The following is a 17,662-nucleotide window of genomic DNA, read 5'->3' as shown; positions in this document are numbered from 1 at the left end:
TGAATATGAACACTTAGGACCTTAGCATGTCTCATATAGTATATTATACATTATTATTAACTAGTAGAGGCCCAGCGCATGAATTCGTGCATGGGTGGGGTTTGGCCAGCCTGCCCAGATGGGGGCCCAGACCCACCCCCAGGGGGGTGGGTGGCCAGCCAGCCCTGCCCTGATAGGGGTGTTGGGGGTTTATTGCGGGGGAAAGGTGGGCGCCAACCAGAGCTTGGATCAGGCTGGTTGGCTGCTATAGTGTGCGTCGTAACCACCAGTCGTTCTGGTTGTTCCGCCATTCAGGTTGCTGGGCTTTTATATAAATAGACTAGCCGGCCTGAGGAGTGGCTGTGGGAGGTTGGCTGCCGTCCCCATCCCCGATCAGGGTGGGGGGGCCGATTGGGGTCAGGGCCAGCCGGGGGGAGGGGCTGCAGGAAGTTGGTCAGCCATCCTTGCCCTCGATCTGGGTGTGGGGGGCCAATCGGGCTGGGCCAGCTGGGGGGGAGGAGCTGCGGGAAGTTGGCTGGCTGCAGTGCACTTCATAGTGACCGGTCATTCCAGTTGCTTGGCTTTTATAGACTAGAGGCCTGGTGCACAAAATTTGTGTATGGGAGGGGGGTCCCCTCTGGTCTAGGAATTTGGCTCATTTAGTTCCCACACATGGTGAGATCATACAGCATCTACCCATTCACTGAGCACCAGTCCTCCAGGTTTGTTCCTGTTGGCAAGAGGCTCTTCCATTCTGTTATAGAAGGAATAATACCATGTATAGTAGGGAATTGATACTTTTATCTTTATCTTACTGAATTCTCTTAGTGTTCCCAACAATTTTTTAAAATGGATTCTCTTGTGTTTTGTTGATACACAGTTACAGCATCTGCAAATAATTTTGCTATTTTTCATTTTCAGACTTTTTGATTTTGGTCCAAGTGAATTAGTAGTTAATTCCAGAAAATGTTAATAAAAAACAGTGGACATTTTTGTCTTCATTTTGAGTTTAATGAAATGTTTCCACTTTAAATATGATACCGTCTTTGGCCTTGAGGTTGATGTTTGCCTTTTTTGAAAATTCTAAGTAAAATATGAGTGTTAACGCTGGTGAATGATGTTTGGTCTGTGTTTATTTGATGGGTGTTTTCTTTGTCCTGTTTTGGTATCAGTGTTCTGCTGGCTTTGTAAAAACTCATTTGGAAGGTTTTTTTGCTCTCGGACAGTTTAAATGGCACGTGGTTATCCAGTGAAGCTCAGTAGTTTTCTCCGTTGACAGCAGCGAGGCCTGTGCTTTTTGAAAAGTAGCCTTTGGCAGCTTTCCCACTTTTTTCCATGCTAATTGTTCTAGTTAAATTAGGCTCATTTAGCCTAAGAGCTCCCATCTGTCTACATAGAACAAGCAAGACTGGCAGACTGTTTCCTGGGAAGAGCTTGGGCTTTGAGGGCCAGCCTGTGTTAGAAGTGTAGGTAGCCCTTACTACCAGGCCTCTCATTAAGCTTAGGGTTTTGTCTGTAAAATGGGCTAATACTTACCTGGAGGTATGTTGTGAGGATTAAATAATCTGATGAGGAGGGCAGTGCTCAATGGTGTCTGTTTTAGCGCTGGCATTTGCCATGCCAGATTTATGCTATCCCATCCCATAGTTACTTGGTTTTTATTTGTGGCTTTATTGATCATATTTGTTCACAGTTTTTCAATCTGAAATATTTGTCAACGTCCTTTAGATCTGCCTGTCGAGTGCCTTTAACAATGATGATCATAATCTGATGTCTTTATTCTGCTTTCTGATTTCAGCTCAGAGTTGCATTTGGCATGGGCTTATGCGACTTGCTCCACAGAAACTCAAGTGCATTCCTATTGGCCGGAGGTGCAGTTCTCCCCTTACACAGCAGGGGGAGTGGGCTCATTCTGAAAGCCCACCACCATCTTTTCCCTATGCGGTTTAAGTGCCCTTGTAGGGTGTGTAGACACTAAAACCACACTCTGTTTCCCTCTTTAGTTCTTTCAGTATTATTGTTTTCATTGTCATGGGAAACTTAATCTAACAGAAAGCTGTCGCATAACCCTTTCCAGTGCCTATTCTGGGTGCTCAGATAGTAGCAATCTTTATGGAGGGATGGCTAAGCAGTGAATGTGCATCATAGCTCACTGAAGTGCAGAAAAAGTATTTTTCTATAGAAGCATTGTTCAGTTGCATTCATATAATGACATCTGAGAGCCTACTGCATTCCAGGCATTGTGGAAATACAAAGATATAATGAAAACATGGTTCTCGCCTTAAAATACTCACAGAATAGTACCGAAGGCAGATAGATGTAAATGATAGTGCAAGGTAGTCTGATAGGAAATATGACAAGGTACTGTGGGTTTTTGTGGGAGGTGACACGGGAGCTTGGTTTCTGTGAAGCTTTTGGCTCAGCAGAAGGAACAGCATGAGAGCGTGCATGGGGGCTGGGAAGGGCGGCGTGCTCGGCAGGACCCAGGGCAGTGAGCAGAGGCCTTCAGCTTGCACTTGTTAAGTGCTCAGTAAGTATTGTTGGCTAGATGGATTAATACCTGAATACACTTTAGCCTGGCCGACGGGGCTCAGTGGTTGAGCATTGACCTGTGAACTGGGAGGTCACAGTTCGATTCCCGGTCGGGGCACTTTGCCCGGGAATCAACCCCCCAGTGTGGGGCGTGCAGGAGGCAGTCGATCGATGATTATCTCTCATCATTGATATCTCTATCTCTCTCTCCCTCTCCCTTCCTCTCTGAAATCAGTAAAAATACATATTTTAAAAAAGAATGCACATTATACATATAGCAGTCACTCTTAATAACATTTTATCTAGCTTATGTGTTGGCTGTTTATGTTATTGGTGGCTTCTGGTCAGTAGTAGGCTGTTAGTAGTTAAGTTTTGGGGAATCAAAAGTTATAAGTGTATTTTTGACTGCGCAGGGGGAGAGGAAGTTGGTGTCCCTAACCCCTGCGTTGTTTAAGAATCAACTGTATATTACTTTTTATGCCAATTTTTAATTTCTATTTCAATGTCTAAGATACACAATACATGCTCACACATATACTGTACTTAATAAAGCATACATATACAACATATGTATACACACAAATAAAATGTGTTTACACGCTCCCTTCCTCTTTCCTTTTTCTGGCTTGTGTAACTAGAAAGATTGAAGATTATGGATTTAAGTCATTCATCATACCAAACGTTTTTAAAGGGATCTTAAAACATTTAAATTCTACTTGAGTTTTAAAAATAAGAGTGCACTTATTTATTGCCATTTTAAAAGAAACACTTTAATGAAGTAAAAACAATAGGCTGTAACTCATATTTAGTATGAGTATACACTTGCAGGCACTTTAAATAATTTTTTTGCATTGAAGTAGCCTTCAAAGAACAATCCATAACCCGTTTTCTTGGCACAATGTAGACATGCAGAGTTGTCTGGGATGAATAGTTCTGAGGTTTTTCTCTGTTCAACCTTCTGCTTTGGATTTTCTATATTTTAGCTACCATGTTCTTACTCTGCATTCTATTCTAGTCTCACTCTTTGTTGGTAGCATTTTGCATACCTGGCCGAGAACGTGCACTATGCTATTGCCCAAAGCAGTACTAAAGGAGATGAGTTTTGCTCCAAGGTACTTGGTGAGATGATTTTTTTCCAGCTCAGATTTTAATCCATCCCTCCCTCCCTTCGCCTTCAGCTTAATCTCATTGGGCCACCACTTGTACAACCCATAGGCTGTTCCTTCACTCAAGACTGAGACATATGGTAGGACTTCAGATCTTCTTCATGGTAATTGCCATCACACACCTCACGTTGAATGATGCATGGTATAAAACAAGCTTTCTGGAAAGTGTTAGAATGCTTGGAATTCTTTTAGTGAGTTAGGAAAGGGTGTGCAGTGTTGTTGCGTTTGAGTGTTGGTAGTTACTGTGGTTTTAGTTTCTTGTACCCAGCATCCTTCCTTGTGCCCAGTTGTCTTTTCCATTCATCTTGGTTTATGTTTTAAAGCCTGGTGGGTCTATGTCCATTAAAACTACCATAACTTCTGAATTTTCAGTGACGTAGTTGAAGATTAGATGATTCCTATGGTCGTTCATAGTTGTCCAGTGCTGTCCTGTTTTCATAAGTGTTGTCTTTCTCCTGCAATAGTCAGTAAGCCATATTTAAGGTTACATAGCCAGTGATGTACACAGAACACAACATATATGCCATCTTGCATTCTGGGTCCTGAGTGCCCTTCCAGTACTTTAAAGGTCAGGTATTTAGCGAAGTTGTAAGAACTGAACATTACTCTTCCTGTTCAGATGCCATTGCCACAGCCCTGGCTGCAGCGTGGTGCCGTTCCCATTCCCAGGCCTCCCTGCAGGCCACTTGTTCCCTTTGCTGGAGCAGGTGCCAGCCTCACTGAGAGTGAGTGGGCATTAGGGTTAGTCAGAGCGAGCGGCACCTCTGCGGGGACACCACTTCTTAGTGTGTCTGCAGATACCCGGAGGATGAAATGATGCCATGGACCATATTCTCTTCTGCATGAAGAGAGAATATGGTCTTTTTTAAAGGTTGATTTTTAAAAAACATCTCTTCCAGAAACCTGTTACATTTGCCCTTTAGCTGCCGTTTAAGAGGAAAACACCGTTAGTAGTACATAAGCTCAGTATTTTGTATATTTTTAACTCAAATCTGAGCGTCTGGCCATGCGCCATGGGACCTGAGTATGGCTCTGCTGGCTGTGCAGCAGCGTCTTGTTGGGAACTCCTGCTCACACAGGGCTTGGGAGAGGCGCTGGCCCAGGCGGTCGGCATTCTTCCTGCCGCCCAGCCCCGAGACTGAAGACACATCAGCTTTTACTCTCATTAGCTGTGTCTTTACAGCTGTGAATTTCTGTCTGCCCTCTGGCAACAAATAATGTTACTACAGAGCTCGATCCACAGAGTTGCAGCACCGATGTGGTGTCTCCTGCATACTGTACGAAGGAGCGCTGACTCCGAGCACCCTCGTCTGCTCTGAAAGCAGTGCCAGTAGCCCTGTGCTTCCCGAGTCCACGGCACTGCGGCGCCTGCCTGTCCCCGCTGTGTCCGACACCTTCGGGCGGCGTTCACCCCGGCAGGCTCTGTGAGGGACTCCGTGTGCGGAGGCTCAGGACACCATCGTATCGATGGTGTGTTGGCAGCTCAGACATCTTTCTCATACTTTATACTTACGGGTTGTTGACTTGTTCTCACATGTCTCTTGTTATAAAGTTCTTGAGCAATTTCCTGGAAAATACGCCTGGCACTCTTCTGTAAATGCAAATGAGAAAAAGTGCCTCTGTCTTAGGGCCCGAAGTGCTGGATGTTGTGTCCCCCCTACCTCAGCATACCTATTCCTACCATTAACTCTGATATTTTTAGTATGTTAAGTAGAATTTATGGCTGAGAACTATCAAGTTTCAATCTCAGCTTATCATTTGAGATTATCATTGAGTTTCTCAACAATTAGGAGACAGTAGGTATGGCTAGTTACCACGATGCTCTCTGTATCTCTTAAACTGTTTCTGATTTGAAATAGTTACAACCAGCCACAGTGTGAAAGATACTTTACAAACATTGGTCTGTACCTTTTGTGAATCTTCTTTTTCTTTGTTTCTTAGAGTGTTAGATTTTGACTGTCAAAAAGAAAAGGAAAATGTTAAGAGATATTTTATGCACTTAAAACAAGTGCGGCGGACACCTCCCATAAGATTGAGCTAACTTAATACTTAATGCTGTACAGTAAGAGTTAGTCATTTTCATGCTGTTTCTGAGATGTTTTTATTATATTAATAAAATAACTCAGACTGGTGTTGATTGTTGCGTTTATAGCAACCCTAATATCACACACATAGACCCCCACTTACAGCAGCATCTGAGCAGCCAGGAGACAGATACTCTTTCTCAAAAACTTTAGGCTTTTAAAAATATTTTATAGACAACTCCTAATCTTTTTGTTAACTCTTTTTTGCTCATTTAAAAAAAAAAAAATATTTTTATAGATTTCAGAGAGGAAGGGAGAGGGAGAGAGAGAGACATCAGTGATGAGAGAGAAGCACTGACCGGCTGCCTCCCGTACCCCACACTGGGGATCGAGCCCAGTCATGCGCCCCAGCCCCCTGGCTCATTGGCCAACGCTAACTGCTGAGCCACGCTGGCCAGACCCTTTTTGTTCATTCTTAACCACCACCCCCTACCCCCCCGCAGCAGGAAGATAGCATATAAGATGGCTTTGAAGAAGGGTCCTTATTCCAATATTACAGGTTTTAAAGAGAAAACACCGGGTCCTCTAGTCAGGGCCGATTGCTGGGATGAAAATGTGCTTGCTTCTCCGACTCCGCAGCAGGCGTGTTTCCTGCCGCCACTCAGGGAGACGGTCACCAGGGAGCTGTTCCGAGGCTCCGTGTGGACAGCGGGGCATCCTTTCCTTGGATGATAGGCAAGGCTTTGGGGTCCAGAGCAAGGCAGTTGGACTTACCCTGGTGAGGATGACGAAGATCCCGAGCACCGCGACCACATAGACAGAGAGCAGAGCCAGCAGAGCCGCCAGGAGCCCCCGCAGGGCCGTGCCCGGGCCTCGCGCTCCTGGTTAATTGCAGAGCAGAGACAGCCGTCAGCGGGAACTTACTACCCTGATACACAGTTAGGGCTCAACTGAAGCTCCATTTTAGAGGTGAAACACACACTCCGCCTGGCAATTCATAAGAATGTATTTATGGTCTCTTGATTTTAAAGACATTCAAGTATATGATATAATTAAAGCTTGTTCATCAGTTCTTAAAAATGTATTATACTGAAAATGTTACTTGTTTTTAAAACTAAGAAGTTTTAAAATCCAATTAATTGTCATAAGGGTAAGAATCACTTTTTATATAAAGCCTTGCTTAAAGTTAGGTAGATATTTCAAGACAGTTCAAGGGCATGGAAGGTGCTCTTGGCGGCGATGGGTGCAGTGTCTGGGCCTCTGACTGTGGGTGGAGATGTGTCCCTGTGCTTGTCAGCGCTGCCGCCTCGAGCTGTTCAGAACGCTAGCTGACTAGTGCCATCTGGCGTGGTGGACCTCAGTGCTTGTTACACACTTAAAAGACAGCTGCTGTGCCCTGCCCCTTCTTGCTCATGAAGTCCTGGAAGGAGAATTACTGAGTCCAGTTTCACATTCTGAATTCTCCCTCCTTGAGGAGGTGTGCCGGGCTCTCGGTAGGGGTGGGGTAACACGCTGTCTTCAAGTACTTGATTATTTGAAGTGCAAAATACAATTTGATTTATAATCATCCGAATATCCTGTACTTTTCAATTACATACCTGCAGATGCTTATCCTGTGAACTCAGTTTATACAATGTATATTTTTTTCTGAAACTAACAAATTAACTCTAGTAGGAAACTTTTAAAAAAATGTTTCAAGTGCTAAATTAGAAGCTGTACGGAAAAGGCAGGAATTTTCCATGCCCGTATTAGCGATACTTTCATTTCTGCTCCAAACAAGACTTTCTCTCCACACAAGCTTACATTTTTCTTTGGCTGCAGTGAGCTGTACAAATCTCCAGAGTCATGTGTTTGTGCTCTTGTCTGAAGCTGCCATTGGTAGAGGGCTTGCTATAAGCTAGGCACCAATAGGAGTGCTCTGTGCACATTAATTCATTTATAATGTACCTTACAGGTGAGAGCGGAGTGAGGGTAAGTGGCAGTGGTTAGCAGGATGCAGCGGGGCGGCCTGCACAGTCCTGAGCATGTGTACCATGCTGCTCCAGCACGCCCGCGTTTCATGCTCTCGGCCGGCGCCCACCACACGGGAGGCATTTTGAGGGAAGAGAGCGAGTCTGGGAGTTGCTGCCTCTCTCTGTTTTCCCAGTCAGGTGAAGCTTTTCATTTCTTAACGTTGGCTAGGGTCAGTATCCTCACCGAGTGAGGAAATTGTCATGGGTTTAACAAATCTCAAGAGCCAGAGTCACGCTAGTCCCTTCCTCTTCTGTCCACCCTCCGGCTTCTCCCTAAATTTGTATTTATTCTCCAAATGCATGTTTTTTCTGGGACCAATTTATCGATCCCTTGTGTGAGATAAATGTGCCCCTGCAGTGCTTTGTTCTCGATGGTGTGACACAGGCCAGTTCCCGAGAACGGCGTGGTTAGCAGGCATGGGCGCTCCTCCACTCACCGCCACACCAGGAAGGTCGCCCTCACCAGTGACATCGGGGCGTGGGGAGAGGCCGGGCACCGACATACCGCCGGCTGTGGAGCCTGGAGAGGCGCTCCCAGGGCTTTTCCAACCACAGTGCGCTGGCCTGTGCTCGGTCATGGCCTGCCTGGCAGGGGACTGAGGCGCAGAGCTGTGGTGCTCGGCGTGTAGGGGGCAGCGTGTTAAAAGGCCGCGCAGCGTGCGTGTGCTGGAGCACAGCGTGACCACTGACCTCTCACCACCAGCACGGTGCCCGCTCCGGCCTGCTTGGCCCTCGGGTCCTCAGAGCTGGGCGCGGCGAGTCCACAGACGTAGATGGCGCTGTCATTGGGTGTCAGCCGGTTGACCGTGAGGGAGACCTGGTTCTGTGCCAGGGCCATCCTCATCGTAAACTTGTCGGCCTCACTTGTGCACCCGTCCACGCAGAGGGTCTCCGTCCGGTGAGCCCCGAAGCGGAACCACAGGCTGCTGGGGGGCCCGGCGGGGCAGTCCACTATGGAGAAGGAGCAGGCCACCGTCACAGCCCCTTGCGTGTCGTCTGCTTCGAGGACGGGGGGCTGCGAGACGGAGATGGTGCAGCCGCCCGCGGCACCTGCAGGGAGACAGCTGCTGCTTTGCTCTCGCTGGCCTTTGTGGGCCAGGGAACCCAACTTTCTTACCTTAGGCCCAGCACAAACAAGACAAACAGTGACACCAGTGCCCTCACTTTCCCAACTCCCCAGTCTGCCTGGTGACTTGGGAACAGCCCCAGAGAAGTCCCCGTGGGGTCGGCCCTGCCCCATCAGAAGGTCGGGGTCCCCGGGATCACGCTCTGTGGACTGACTGACACGCTTCCCTGGGACCGCAGAGCCTGCCTCCTCCTCCGCACCCGGCCTTGCAGGACCCGTGTCCGTGCGGTGCTATGATCAGAGCCCTCAGGCAGGCAGAGCCACGTGACGGAGCCCGTGAGCAGGGGGCATTTGGGGTTTGCCTTGTGGGGTGGGATTGCTAGGAATTCATGGGCCTTCACGGTTCCCCTTTGTGAGCTGGGTTGTCTCTGTGGGCGACATTGTGCAAGGCAAGAAGTACACCTGGGCAATGCTGCCCGGGCTCGTTGCTGAGCGGAGGCCTAGCGGCCCAGTCCTGCCTGGCCCAGCAAATCTGGTTTCCCCAGCCGCGGTCGCTGCTTGGATGGAAACATTGGGGCGACAGGCACAGACCTGGGGTGGGGTCCTGGCTCTGCCTGGTCTGTGGTGTGTGGCCCGGCGTCCTCGCTAGCAGAATGGGGTGGCATCCTGCTCCCCGTGGGGCTAGGGAGACCACTGCTGCAGAAGGATGGTTAGGAAAGGTAGACATCGCTGCTCTCCTGCTTCCACAGTGCCCACGCCATTGAGACACGTGCAGGCGTCCCAGCGGAGTGAGCAGCTGGGACCGGACACCCAGACCATGCCGTCCCCCGTGTTGTGCTGCTTCCCGTCACGCAGGTTGACCCTACGTCGACCTTAACGGCGAGTGAAGCTGGGAGCCACCCAGGTGTTTATAAGTGGAGATTCTGTCACAGCCCGTGGCGGGTGAGCTCGACCTGGAGTAGCATTGGTTGAGACACATTGGAATTATTTTGGCCAGTTTTTAGTCTGACTTCTGCCAGGTTGCATGTTTCTAAAAGGTCTGTGTCAGCAAAAGAAATGGGAGAGAGACCAGCTGGTCTGGTGCTTGAGCTCCGCATGGGCCTTGTCCACCTCACTTTCTTACAGGCCTGGTGGTGAGGCAGAGCTGTTCTCGCTGTGTTTTTAGTTTAGCATTTGTTCAACTTGAGATGAGCTGGGAGCTTAAGTGACCTCATAAACGTGAGCCGTGGGAGAGTCAGGCCACCCGGGCATGGGGGCACGGGCAGGCTGCACAGGCTCCGAGCAGCGCACGCCTCAGCCCACACGTCACCTTGGACGTTAGCGAACACTGACTTTCGGCAAGTGATCATTTTATCTTGGACTTGGACGTGAGCCTGTTGGAATGTAACAGATTAACCAAGTGTCTCAGTTCTAAGTCCTCTATGGGATGGAATTCTTAAAAGAGAAGCTGGCTCTTTTTTTTTTTTTTTTTGGTTTGTAAATCCTAATCCACCCTAGCTGGTTTGGCTCAATGGATAGAACATCAGCCTGTGTGGACTGAAGGGTCCTGAGTTCGATTCCAGTCAAGGGTACATGGCCCGGGTTTCTGCCTCAATCCCCGGTGTGCAGGAGACAGCTGATAAGTGATTCTCATCATTGATATCTCTCTCTCTCTCTCTCTCTCTCTCTCTCTCTCTCTCTCTTTCCTCCCTGAAATCAATAAAAATACATTTTTAAAAAATCCTAGCCTGAGGATATTTTTGTCATTGAGTTTTATAGAAAGTGGAAGGGGGGAAGGGGGGAGTAAGAGGGAAAGGGAGAAAAGGAGGAAAAGAGGAAGGAGGAAAGAGAGAAAAAGAGACAGAGAACCGTCGGTGTGAGAGAGACATCGGTTGTTTGCCTCCCACACATGCCTGACAGGGCCAGGGATCAAACCTGCAGCTCAGGTACATGCCCTTGACCAGGCTTTGACCCCGCGGCCCTTCTGTGCACAGGCCAGCACTCTAAGCTCTGAGCAGCAGCCAGGGCAAGAGAAGCTGGCCTGCAGCACTTTCCTGGAGCACCAGCGCCCAGGATAAAAGAAATTTTTGCAATTCTGGAGTTTTAAATCTCCGCCTATTTCCAGTTCTGCAAAATGAGTCTGAGTGGGAACAAATGAGCGGTAGGGTTTCCTGAGTTGTGAGAGCAGACTGTGAGGAAACTTCTGTTTCTTCCTGCCCAGTTAGGCAACATTTCCACAAAAAGAGAAGTTGGGACAATGTGGGCACACCGCCTGCTCCTCTGAAAAGGTTGAAAGTTTATCTCCTTGGTGGAGGGAATTTAAAAAGGTTATTTTACTATTTTTAAAATCAAAACTAGAAAATAAGTTAAAAGCGAATATTTGACACTGAGAAAGCCTCTAGCGACAGCTTTGAGCGTGCGGAAGCAGCAGCTGGCACGGCGGCCCCACCTGCCCACTCCCGCCTTCAGGGAGCATCTTTAAAAGAGCAGGTTCTACTTTAAAATCACACCAGTGACAAGCTTACAAACGTAAGTGCACCTAATAGAATATTGAGAGTAGAAGTGAGAAATCACCCATATAGGTCTTTCACCCAAAATAACCACTGTTAACATTTTTATATTTATTTTTAACAGGTAAAAAGTTAATTTTAAGAGCTTTTGCTGCCTTCTGTGCCCTACGACCCAAACTTTGTGGGTCAAAACTGAGATCATTAGATGTATCAGAACTAGGATGAGATTGTTAGAATTGTGAGTGGGAACCACTTTCTTTCATGGATGAAAACAGAAGCAGCAGAATTTAAACTCGGGTCTGTGATCAGGCGGTCACTCCGGGAAAGGAGCTGAAGCAGTCCGTCCTTCCCCCTCCCCGCAGCCACTCCCATTCCCAGACGCGGCGTTTCAGAAGCACTGCCCTTGGGAGGCAATCAGGGTGTGTGCTCGGCTCGCCCTGTCCCTCTGGGGGGGTGGGCGCTCCTCACTGATGGCCGGCACCCGGAACTGCAGGCCTCCCCCTTTGATGAGGTCCTCTGTGCACAGCAGCCAGAGCAGAGGGGATGTTTCATTGCTAACGTGAAACGTCCTCAGCTGCCCTTTTCTCCCCTATTTTCCTGGGGAAAAGGAAACTTTAGACAATTTCCATCGTGCTATACATTTGAAAATTATTTTGTAGGGGCTTAAAATATAAATGCATTAGGCAAGAAAAAAGCAATTGATTTAAGTCAAGTGGAGGAGAAAAAGCAGCTTACCGACACAGCACAGAATCAGACCGACTTCCAGGCCGAGGAGGGCCCTGGCCCCGTGCACAGTCTCCATGTCTGTGTGGGGCAGACAGCGTGTGTTTGGAGAGTGTTGTCTGTGTTTTCCTCTTTTTAGAAAGGAAGAACTGAAGAGAGGAACTCTTATTAAGGAACCATAATCAGGAACTTTTTGAAATTGTGTAAATGTAGTTTGTAATGCAGTTTCGCCATTTGAGGTTGAGACTTGAGCCTAGAGCACATTTCTAGGTGTTCACATGATTCATCTGCCTCGGCTTTTTACAAAGCCCCCGGCACTGGGCGGTCTGAGTGAGCCTGGAACCTGGCGTGTTCCCGGAAGGAGAATTACTGCAATGTCCGGCGCAGCTCCTGGCCGGTCCTGGGAGTCACTGCTGGGTCTGAGCAGGGCGAGATTAGTGAATGGTCAACACCTCACAGTATGAGCAATGCGCTGTGTGCCAGAAGCGGCTGGGCCAGTTTTGTGTGACCCCTTTTTACTGTGTCGGGAAGCAGGTGTGTGGAACCTGTCATCCATACCTGCCAACCCTGCTCCGCCTGCCTCCTGCTCAGGTTCTTTCTAAGCAAAAAGAACTCTGCTCAAATGGACTCTGCTGACCTAAGCAAGAGGGAATTTAAGGAAAGGATGGAGGGTCACAGAGCCACTGGGAAGGGGGGAGAACCGCATGTGGGCTGCAGCCAAGAAAAATGCCCAGTCACTCCATCAAGCTGATCTGAAGCCCACGCTACCGCCAGGAACCTGACCGGTGCTCCCCAGCCTTGGCGCCCTGCCACTGCAACACCCCCCCGGGGGGGGAGGGGAGGAAGGCTCCATTCTCACTCCGGGGCACCGGCTCTTCATGCAGGGCCGAGTGTGTGTGCCTGAGCTCTGGCCACGTGCTGGCGCTGGTGGCAGGAGAGGCAGGAGAGTGCGTCCTTGTGACACCTCCCCACTCAGTGCTTGTGCTCTGGGCACAGACAGTGACATGGTTTCCTACGTACAGAACGTTTTCCCCAGTCTGCATTTATAACACTTAAGTTTTGTGTGTTAGTGTCACCATAGTATCAACAGGCACCCTGAATTTACATTGTGTGTGTCGCTAGTCCATGCTTGGTATGTGTGTGAGCTGAAGACCTCCCTCTGCCCCCGTGATGCTTAGGGCATGCGGGCCACACCTGCTCTCCCGCTGTCTCTGGTCGGAGCTTTACTTTTATGCAGTTATTTTGAAAAGTTAGGGAGTGGCTCTAGCTGGTTTGGCTCAGTGGATAGAGCATTGGCCTGCGGACTGAGGGTCCCAGGTTCAATTCCAGTCAAGGGCACATGCCCATGTTGTGGGTCCGATCCCCAGTTGGGTGCATGCAGGAGACAACCAATCAATGAGTCTCATCACTGATGTTTCTATTTCTCTCTCCCTCTATGAAATCAATCATATATATATATATATATATATATATATATATATATATTTTTTTTTTTTTTTAAAGAAAAGTTAGAGAGTGGGTCAACTTCTCTTGAAAAGCACTCTGATTATCTATTTTTATAAATTAAAATTATGTATTAATGTAGTTTTATTTTTGGCCTAATAAACCTAATATGTTGCATAAGTTTACTACAGCAGTGGTGTTTGCTTGTATTTATCCAAAACCCTCTTTCCAGGAGCACGTGTTTTTCCTGCCTCCGTGTTCCAGTGCTTGGTGAGCTTTGGGGCGGAACCCGGCGCTCCTGCTGCTCTGACACGCATGGGCCTGCCAGCCGGGCTCCTCCAGCCTTGCTCAGTCTGCCCCTGGTCTCTGTCCCCGACCCCAGGGGCCTGGGAGGGAGTCAGCAGAGCACCCAGCACGTAGCACCCTCTGCCCTCCCTCCTCTTCAAACAACTTGCTTGTTCAAGAATTTAACTTAATGTTTTCTTTGTTTTAGTAGGTGGCAAGTGGGACAAGCCATCAGAAATTTTGGAAATCAAGGGACAGAACTGGGAAGAGCAAGTGAACAGTCTGCCTGAAGTTTTCGGGAAAGCGGGTTTTGTTATCGAGGCTTTCACCAGACTGCCGTATCTGTGCGAAGGGGACATGTACAACGACTACTACGTCCTGGACGATGCTGTCTTCGTTCTCAAACCCGTGTAACCCGGAGTCTGCATTCTGCTTTATGCCGGGGAGGAGTGGGGACTGTCGGGCTAAAGATCATGTAGGAATTTAAAAAGCCAAAATATTAATTATTTCTTTGTAGTGTGTAAAAGGAATGTCTTTTTAAAAAACAACCCAACTCTTTGGTGATTTTATCAGCTCTTTCTCAGTATGCAGGTCTCACTCCAATTACAGGAGATATTTTTTATACTCAATTGCAGTAGGGACTCCTTCCAAGGCCTAGCAATAGTCGTGACTTCCCCCGGAAACAGCAAATGTGGGTTGTTTCTGACGAAGTGAAGACTGGCGGTGAAGGTGTCCTTCAGTTACAAATACTGGTTATAAGGTATAGCCACAGGCACTCTTTCCTGTTTAGACATCTTTCTGTCCTTATTCAAGAAAATGTTTTAATCATGCTAATAAACTCTTTTGGCGAGACTTCGGTATCAGGTTTGAGTTCATGAAAGGCTCCCAGGACCTTGCACTGCTTTGACTTCAGGGACACCCACTAGTCACGTCATGTGGAAGATGCAGCTGCAGGAAGGACTGAGGCGGGGGGGGGGGGGGGGGGGGGACGGGGCGGGGTAGGGGGAATGTGAATTGTGAACACTGAGGCAGTCAGACCAGCCCTCAAGAGAACCACCTCACTTGGATACAGTACTTCAGGGACTACCACCCACTCCCCAGTTCATGTCGCTTTGGGGAATGCAAAACACTGGGTCTGCCTTTGTGGTAGCTAACGTCCTACACTCAGAACTTTGTGTTTCTGGACAATCTCAGGTTCTCAGAACTGAAACATTCAGTTATGTCTACCAAAAAAAAAAAAAAAAAAAATGGAGCCTAAAGATGTTTTAATTCCACTTCTTCCCCTACACTTTTATACCTCTTTCCCAGAACTTGGTTCATCCTGAAATCCTTCCCTGAATTTATTAGTTGCCAAGCATATGGGCTGATGAAGACTGTCGGACTTGTGCATTCTAGAATCTGTGAGTGCCTCCACCATATACCCAGAAATGTTGCAATGCAGGAACTCATTAGCTGGTCAGCAACCGTTGTGGATATTCCAAAGAGCAGAGCGCTAACCCAGAATCTAAAATCTCGTAATCACAGAGATACCGATTCGAGATTGCTGTTTATGAACAATATGTTATTGTCACAACTTTATTTCTTTTCCCAGCCAGGTGTTTCACTAAATATCCCCATCTGTAAGCTCATAGAAGTCATCAAATCAACACGGTTACTGCAGCACCTGGGGGAGAGGCGCTGTGCAGCCTTGAGAAGAAGGGCTTTGCTGTTCATTGGGAGCGGCACTCCCACATCCTCACGCTGAGGCTCCGCTGTCCTGGTGTGGTCACAATAAGAGTTGGGTTATGTGATTTATACAGAATTGTTGGTACGCTCTAAAGCTTTTTTCCAGGAATTCAAATAAGTGAAGTGAAAATACTTTGCACCATAGACTGTTAAGGATAGAAGGCGGAAATGAGTAAACAATGGAGTTCTTGTGCAGTTGAGTTTTGCTTCTTTAGGAACTGTCTGTCATTATCCGGGGTCGCTATTAGACTGTTGAACGAGAGTGCAAGAGTGTTAGATGTTCAAAGAGGCGGGTTGCCCCAGTGTTTCTTAACTTTGAAACTGAGACTTAATTTCATGGCCTGTTCAAAACAAAACTCGTTTGTTACTCAAAAAAGCGGAGAAAGCACATTTATGCATTTCGAAGATAAAAATTGTTTCTTAAAATTAGGTTCTCTGAAGACCCAATTATCTTTGTTGTTTTGTGGTGAAAATTTACACTAGCACATCTCACAGTTCCTAGCTAGTCTCTGAAGCCTGGTGGTGCGCCACCATTTCACTAGATGGCGCTGTTGCTCACTCAGTGTCAATGGCTTTTTTTTTCCTTCCCTAAATGGAATCATGTTATCCCTCCCAAAGTACAATAAAGCTGCCTTCTTGTCTGCACCATTCTTTGTGTAAGTGCCTCATATCAAGTTCAGGTTGTGCTAGAGAAATTAAGAGCTCTATTTGTGGTCAAAGCAGGCTAACTATCTGACCTTAGGTCGTGGAGGAGGGAAATGCAAGCCGCACCTGCAGCTGTAGCTCCTCGCACCTGCGGCTGCAGCCCCTCGGTGCCCAGAGGACTGGCTTTGGAGGGGAGGGAAGGAGAGACAATGCTCTTAGTCGTTTCTCCCTTGGCAGAGTAGTTAAAGCGACAGTGTATCTCCTCGGCTTCTCTGAGTCGGATCAGCTTTTACACAGTTGGTCTGTCCCAGGAAAGAAGCCGGCTGGGAAAGAGAACCTCCGTGTTCATGTCGTCTTTCTGAGAAGAGCTTTGTTCCCACTTCGTTCTGAGCGGGGGTTTAAATAGACTCAGAGCAAAGCAAGACGTTTCTACCAGTTGCTTCCCCCCACTTGGTGACTGATGAAGCTTCATGGTCTTTTTCCTCTAAGAACGACAGCACATGGAACACGGGCTTCCAGTGGCTAAAGTGACCCCGCACGTGTGTGCAGGTGCCTGTATCCTTCCAAATAAGCTTACATTCTCTGCACCATGTTAAAGCCAGAAGACGACCGCGAGTCAAGGCCATCTGGTCTGAGCGATACGCCGAGGTTCATTATTGACTCCAAAGAGGCTGCTCACAAACTGACAATCAGCTTACCAAAGATAAAATCACGAGTTGGCGGAAGGAGGTTTACCTTGTATCCACAATAAGAAACGCGTGTGACCCAAGTGGGAAAAGGCACCCAGGTCGTTACGGAACTAGTGCTGCAATGTGAACTTCAACAGCCTGCCTTTTGCAATTAGTGGGTTCTGAGATAATGTTTTGTGGTGAAAATTTACAGCCTGCCTTTTGCAATTAGTGGGTTCTGAGATAATGTTTTGTGGTGAAAATTTACACTAGCAATCTCACAGTTCCTAGCTGGTACAGTGGACAGTACAATAAAATTCCACACCTGTGGCTATCCGTATAGGTATTCATATTTTGCTGCTTGCTTAGTCAATTCTAATATGTTTGTGTTGTCTTTGTCTTCTATGTAGGAATTCTAACTTTAAAGTTGTTGCTTGATTTTTAAAACTCATTTTAAAATAAACTTTTATTTTGGAATAATATTAGATTTAAAGAAATCTTGCAAAGATAGTACAACCAGTTTTGGTATACCAATGGTTCTCAACCTTTCTAATGCCGCAACCCTTTAATACAGCTCCTCATGTTGTGGTGACCCCAACATAAAATTATTTTCGTTGCTACTTCATAACTGTAACTTTGCTACTGTTAATGAATTATAATGTAAGTATCTGTGTTTTCTGATGGTCTTAGGCTCTACAGCAGCGGTTCTCAACCTGTGGGCTAGCAGGGTTGCATAAGACCATCGGAAAACACAGATATTTACATTATAATTTATTAACAGTAGCAAAATTACAGTTATGAAGTAGCAACGAAAATAATTTTATGGTTGAGGGTCACCACAACATGAACTGTATTAAAGGGTCGCGGCATTAGGAAGGTTGAGAACCACTCTGTATACCCTTTAT

At 47.3% G+C, this 17,662-nt stretch overlaps 2 protein-coding genes and 1 long non-coding RNA gene across 7 annotated transcripts in view; 2 read left to right on the top strand and 1 right to left on the bottom strand.

The window, feature by feature from the left end:
* METTL9 (methyltransferase like 9) overlaps nucleotides 1–14,569 on the top strand; it is a 51,704-nt gene extending 37,135 nt beyond the window's left edge. For 3 of the 4 annotated variants that reach the window (XM_045589358.1, XM_036460182.2, XM_036460184.2), the window contains exon 5: nucleotides 13,928–14,569. In XM_045589358.1, coding sequence (XP_045445314.1) covers nucleotides 13,928–14,133 — 206 coding nt within the window. In that variant the 3' untranslated portion in view covers nucleotides 14,134–14,569. The remainder of the gene's footprint in view (nucleotides 1–13,927) is intronic. The other variant, XM_036460183.2, reaches the window with a different exon arrangement.
* Nucleotides 3,910–12,114, bottom strand: IGSF6 (immunoglobulin superfamily member 6). Of its 2 annotated transcripts, none has more exons than XM_045589359.1 (6): nucleotides 12,004–12,114; nucleotides 8,404–8,763; nucleotides 6,476–6,582; nucleotides 5,586–5,633; nucleotides 5,191–5,271; nucleotides 3,910–4,132 (listed from the first exon to the last, which is right to left on the bottom strand). In XM_045589359.1, exons 1-6 carry the CDS (start codon nucleotides 12,068–12,070, stop codon nucleotides 4,076–4,078), a joined length of 720 nt encoding a protein of 239 aa, XP_045445315.1. In that variant the 5' UTR covers nucleotides 12,071–12,114; the 3' UTR covers nucleotides 3,910–4,075. The 2 variants fall into 2 exon arrangements, with proteins under 2 accessions (XP_045445315.1, XP_036316079.1); XM_036460186.2 differs by having other exon boundaries at nucleotides 5,191–5,268.
* Nucleotides 14,570–14,726: 157 nt separating the features above from the next.
* LOC118731539 lies at nucleotides 14,727–16,901 on the top strand. Its single transcript, XR_004991894.1, has 2 exons — nucleotides 14,727–15,526; nucleotides 16,587–16,901. It is a non-coding gene; the product is annotated as an uncharacterized LOC118731539 (long non-coding RNA).
* The last annotated feature ends 761 nt before the right edge of the window (nucleotides 16,902–17,662 follow it).

Source organism: Pipistrellus kuhlii, unplaced genomic scaffold (genome assembly GCF_014108245.1).
Source record: "Pipistrellus kuhlii isolate mPipKuh1 unplaced genomic scaffold, mPipKuh1.p scaffold_m20_p_31, whole genome shotgun sequence".
In the NCBI taxonomy this organism is placed as follows: Eukaryota; Metazoa; Chordata; class Mammalia; order Chiroptera; family Vespertilionidae; genus Pipistrellus; species Pipistrellus kuhlii.
This window is presented reverse-complemented; position numbering and strand designations above follow the sequence as displayed.

Coding starts and splice junctions, on each gene's coding strand:
- IGSF6 (XM_045589359.1), bottom strand. CDS start 12,070: ATGGAGACTGTGCACGGGGCCAGGGCCCTCCTCGGCCTGGAAGTCGGT. Junction 5,634..6,475: donor TCTTCGTCATCCTCACCAGG/GTAAGTCCAACT, acceptor TCTTTTTGACAG/TCAAAATCTAACACTCTAAG. Junction 5,272..5,585: donor AAAAAGAAGATTCACAAAAG/GTACAGACCAAT, acceptor CATTTGCATTTA/CAGAAGAGTGCCAGGCGTAT.